The sequence below is a fragment of the Hippocampus comes genome, unplaced genomic scaffold (assembly GCF_001891065.2).
Source record: "Hippocampus comes isolate QL1 unplaced genomic scaffold, H_comes_QL1_v1.1 scaffold180, whole genome shotgun sequence".
Lineage (NCBI taxonomy): Eukaryota > Metazoa > Chordata > Actinopteri > Syngnathiformes > Syngnathidae > Hippocampus > Hippocampus comes.
The window spans coordinates 136,263-139,347 of record NW_017805076.1 but is presented as its reverse complement, the minus strand read 5'-3'; the positions used below and the strand labels follow the sequence as shown (position 1 = coordinate 139,347).

At 39.8% G+C, this 3,085-nt stretch overlaps 1 protein-coding gene across 1 annotated transcript in view; it reads right to left on the bottom strand.

Annotated features, from left to right (window-relative positions):
• Positions 1 to 3,085, bottom strand: part of LOC109513079 (NT-3 growth factor receptor-like) — a 68,189-nt gene that overhangs the window by 39,647 nt on the left and 25,457 nt on the right. The window contains exon 7 of the mRNA XM_019865288.1: positions 1,626 to 1,770. Within this exon, the coding sequence (XP_019720847.1) occupies positions 1,626 to 1,770 (145 nt within the window). The remainder of the gene's footprint in view (positions 1 to 1,625; positions 1,771 to 3,085) is intronic.

The window sequence follows — 3,085 nt, the reverse complement described above, 5'->3', positions numbered from 1 at the left end:
CAGCACGCACTGCCGTATCTTTGCAGAAACACTGCAATTGTGTTTCTGCTAATGCTCACGTTTAAAAAGAGTTGCTTTTTTTCGGGGTAAACTTCGTCACAAACTTTAAGTACCGGTATACCGTTTTTAATGAAATCCCCCTTCGCCCTCCATGTCCATGTTCTTGTTTTTGTTCGCGTGTTTCGTTTCATGATGTCGTCTCAGATTACACTATTTCTATCGCGCCACACTTTCTCCGCACAGAAGACACACAGGTTTTCCAGCTACGTCCATGAACATGTACTTCGACTCCCACCTTGTTTGAAACCCCCGGTTCTCAGTGTCCACCTTCCGTTTTGCCATTTTAGATGGGTATCTGAAAGCTAATGTCACTGTTATGGGTACGACTGCTAGACTAATAAATATTTAAATAAAGCGGCCGACTGCTTGGCGCGTCACCGTTGCATTGTGGGAAATGTAGTATTGTTACGTATGAAAGATCTGCGGGCTCTCGGCTTGCTGCGGTCCGCGGGCCGGTTCTAATAATAAATCAATATCATCCCAGGGGCCACTGAAAACATTCTCGCGGGCCGGCACTTTGACATAGGTGATGTAGAGGGTTGTTTGAAAAAAATGCCGACCGTAAAGTGTTTTTTCGACGTAGAAATTCTCGGTCGGTCGGTTACCGGAAACACACATTTTTTTCTACGCCCATTTTTTTCAGGTGATTGCAGGATTCGGTCACACCTTTTTTGGGGAGGTACAGCACAACCATATTTTCTGATGTATTGTCATCTCATTTGGCATACCATAGTTGCGTATGATGTAAAGACTGACACAATGTATTTGAAAAACATCTCTCTGCTAAAATCAAGACAAGCAGCAGCTGCCAAATCAGGTCAGTTATTTTATGTAATTTTCTAAGACAAAAAAAAGTGCACCTCATGTCTCTCAAAAGGTGTCAATGTCTAATATCATTTCCAGTTATGTCCCTATCTGTTTGAAGCACAAAAGTTGACTATGTTATTAAAGATAATACAAGTATTCAGTCACAGGGATCTGCCTGTTATATGGCACGAGTGATCCAAGGGATCAGCCAACAACACATACATTACATCCATTTCCATGTTTGAAGCCGGATGAAATCTTTATCATCACACACTGAAAAGTTGGCCACATTTGCAAGTATATTCGGTGTGCTGTTGAGCCCTGATGTTGGTGGGGTGGCACCCCACTGTACTGTATCAGTGCAAGGTATGGTTTATCTTAATGTTTGCGATTTACGGAAAGAAACACCAGGTGAGCATGAACATACTCTGTGATGAAGTTATAAATCTAACACCTGACTCATATTGACATATTCATAATATTTTGTCGACAAAAGGGGCAGAACATTAAAACTTTACATAACAAACGCATACATACATGTAAATGTATAATTCAGTGCAGGTTAATACCACTGCAAATTTCAACCTTTCAAATAAAGAGATGAGTCACAATATACAGTAACATGCATTCCAGTAACACACAAGTACAAATTATATTTGCATCTGTCTATCTGCTTTGAAGTGTGTGCGCATGTGTGCGTGTGTGTGTGTGTGTGTGTGTGTGTGTGTGTGTGTGTGTGTGTGTGTGTGATTACTTACAGTGAACATTAAGCTGAATGGAAGCGTTGGTCCTGCCTACCAAATTGGTGGCTCTGCAGTTCAGAAGGAAGTAGTTGTAATCTCTGCTGACATTTACCAAAGTGATGCTAATTGAATGAACAGTGTTGTTGTCATCGACTCTCGCCTGGAGGGAGAACACGGTCATCATCGTCATCATCGTCATCATCATCATCATCATCATCATTATTGTTATGTATATTTGTCGTACATTTTCTGTTCCCCTTGCATGTTAACTATTTTAAAAAAATATTTCCTCCATCAACTATTGCTGCTGAAATGATTTTATGGGATTAATAAAGGTTACGTAATTTAGCAATCAAATTAATTTAAAGAAGAAATATCCATCCATCAATTTTTGTTTGTGCCTGTCCTCATTGACATTGCAGGTGAGGTCCAGCATATCCCAGTGATTGTAATGTATGTCAGCTTTTTGGAGATGGCATTCTATGTCTACATCCAACACGCTGCTTTCATGCACATGTTGGACTCTTTCAAAAACATCTTTGCACAGTCTTCACCTGCAATCCTCTCTGCTGTCGTACAGTAGCAACAATTAACCTCTGTTGACGTGCTGCAGAAATGACTGCATTTGTTTTCTTTTGAGGCAAGCTTTTTCCATTCACTGGTAGGATTTCTCAACTTCAGCCACTTCACAATTTATGGCTCGTCTTAATTTGTTTCGTGGCAGTCCCAAGGCATTCACTCAGACTTAGCAATTCATCACTTTGGGCCATGTTCCTCATGTATTCCTCTTGTATATCGTAGTTGCTAGTTATTGCAATACTACCACAGAAAAATTGCTTGTGTGTTCTATATACTTGGCCCAGTGATGGCAATGGCGAGTGATGAAAAAAAAAACGGCAAGGGGCGTGGCCTGGACGGGGCGTGGCCTGGATGGGGCGTGGCGTGGACGGGGGCGTGGTTACTTACAAAAGTGGCACTAAACATGCTGAAGATGAAGTGTATTGAATTTACACACTATTTGAAACTTGAACAGAAAAAAATCCCAAGATTGCCACTATTCTTTCAAGTGAAAATTTGTGCAATTTTGCTTCTGCATTCCTGGTGAGCACCAATATGTAACTCCAAATTTGCTGCTCAAAATCAAAATTAAAAAAGGAAACACATTCCCTGCCATATTTAAGATTTGTTCATGACTTGTATTCATAAAGTGTTATGTAAATGTGATAAAAAGCTGTTGATTCTTACCTCATACAGTGATAGTGAAGTCCCACATGGTTTACTATATATGGGTTATGAATGTATTTTATTATATAAAGTGGATGTCTATTTACAGTATATACAACAATATACAGTTTCATGGGGTAGAATACTTTATTTTCTCTTCATTTTAAGTTTTTTAGCAAGCGCTAAAAGCTTATTGGTCCTCTCCATCTTTTTCCACTCTCTTTTTAGCCAACTCCTCTTGTTTTTACACA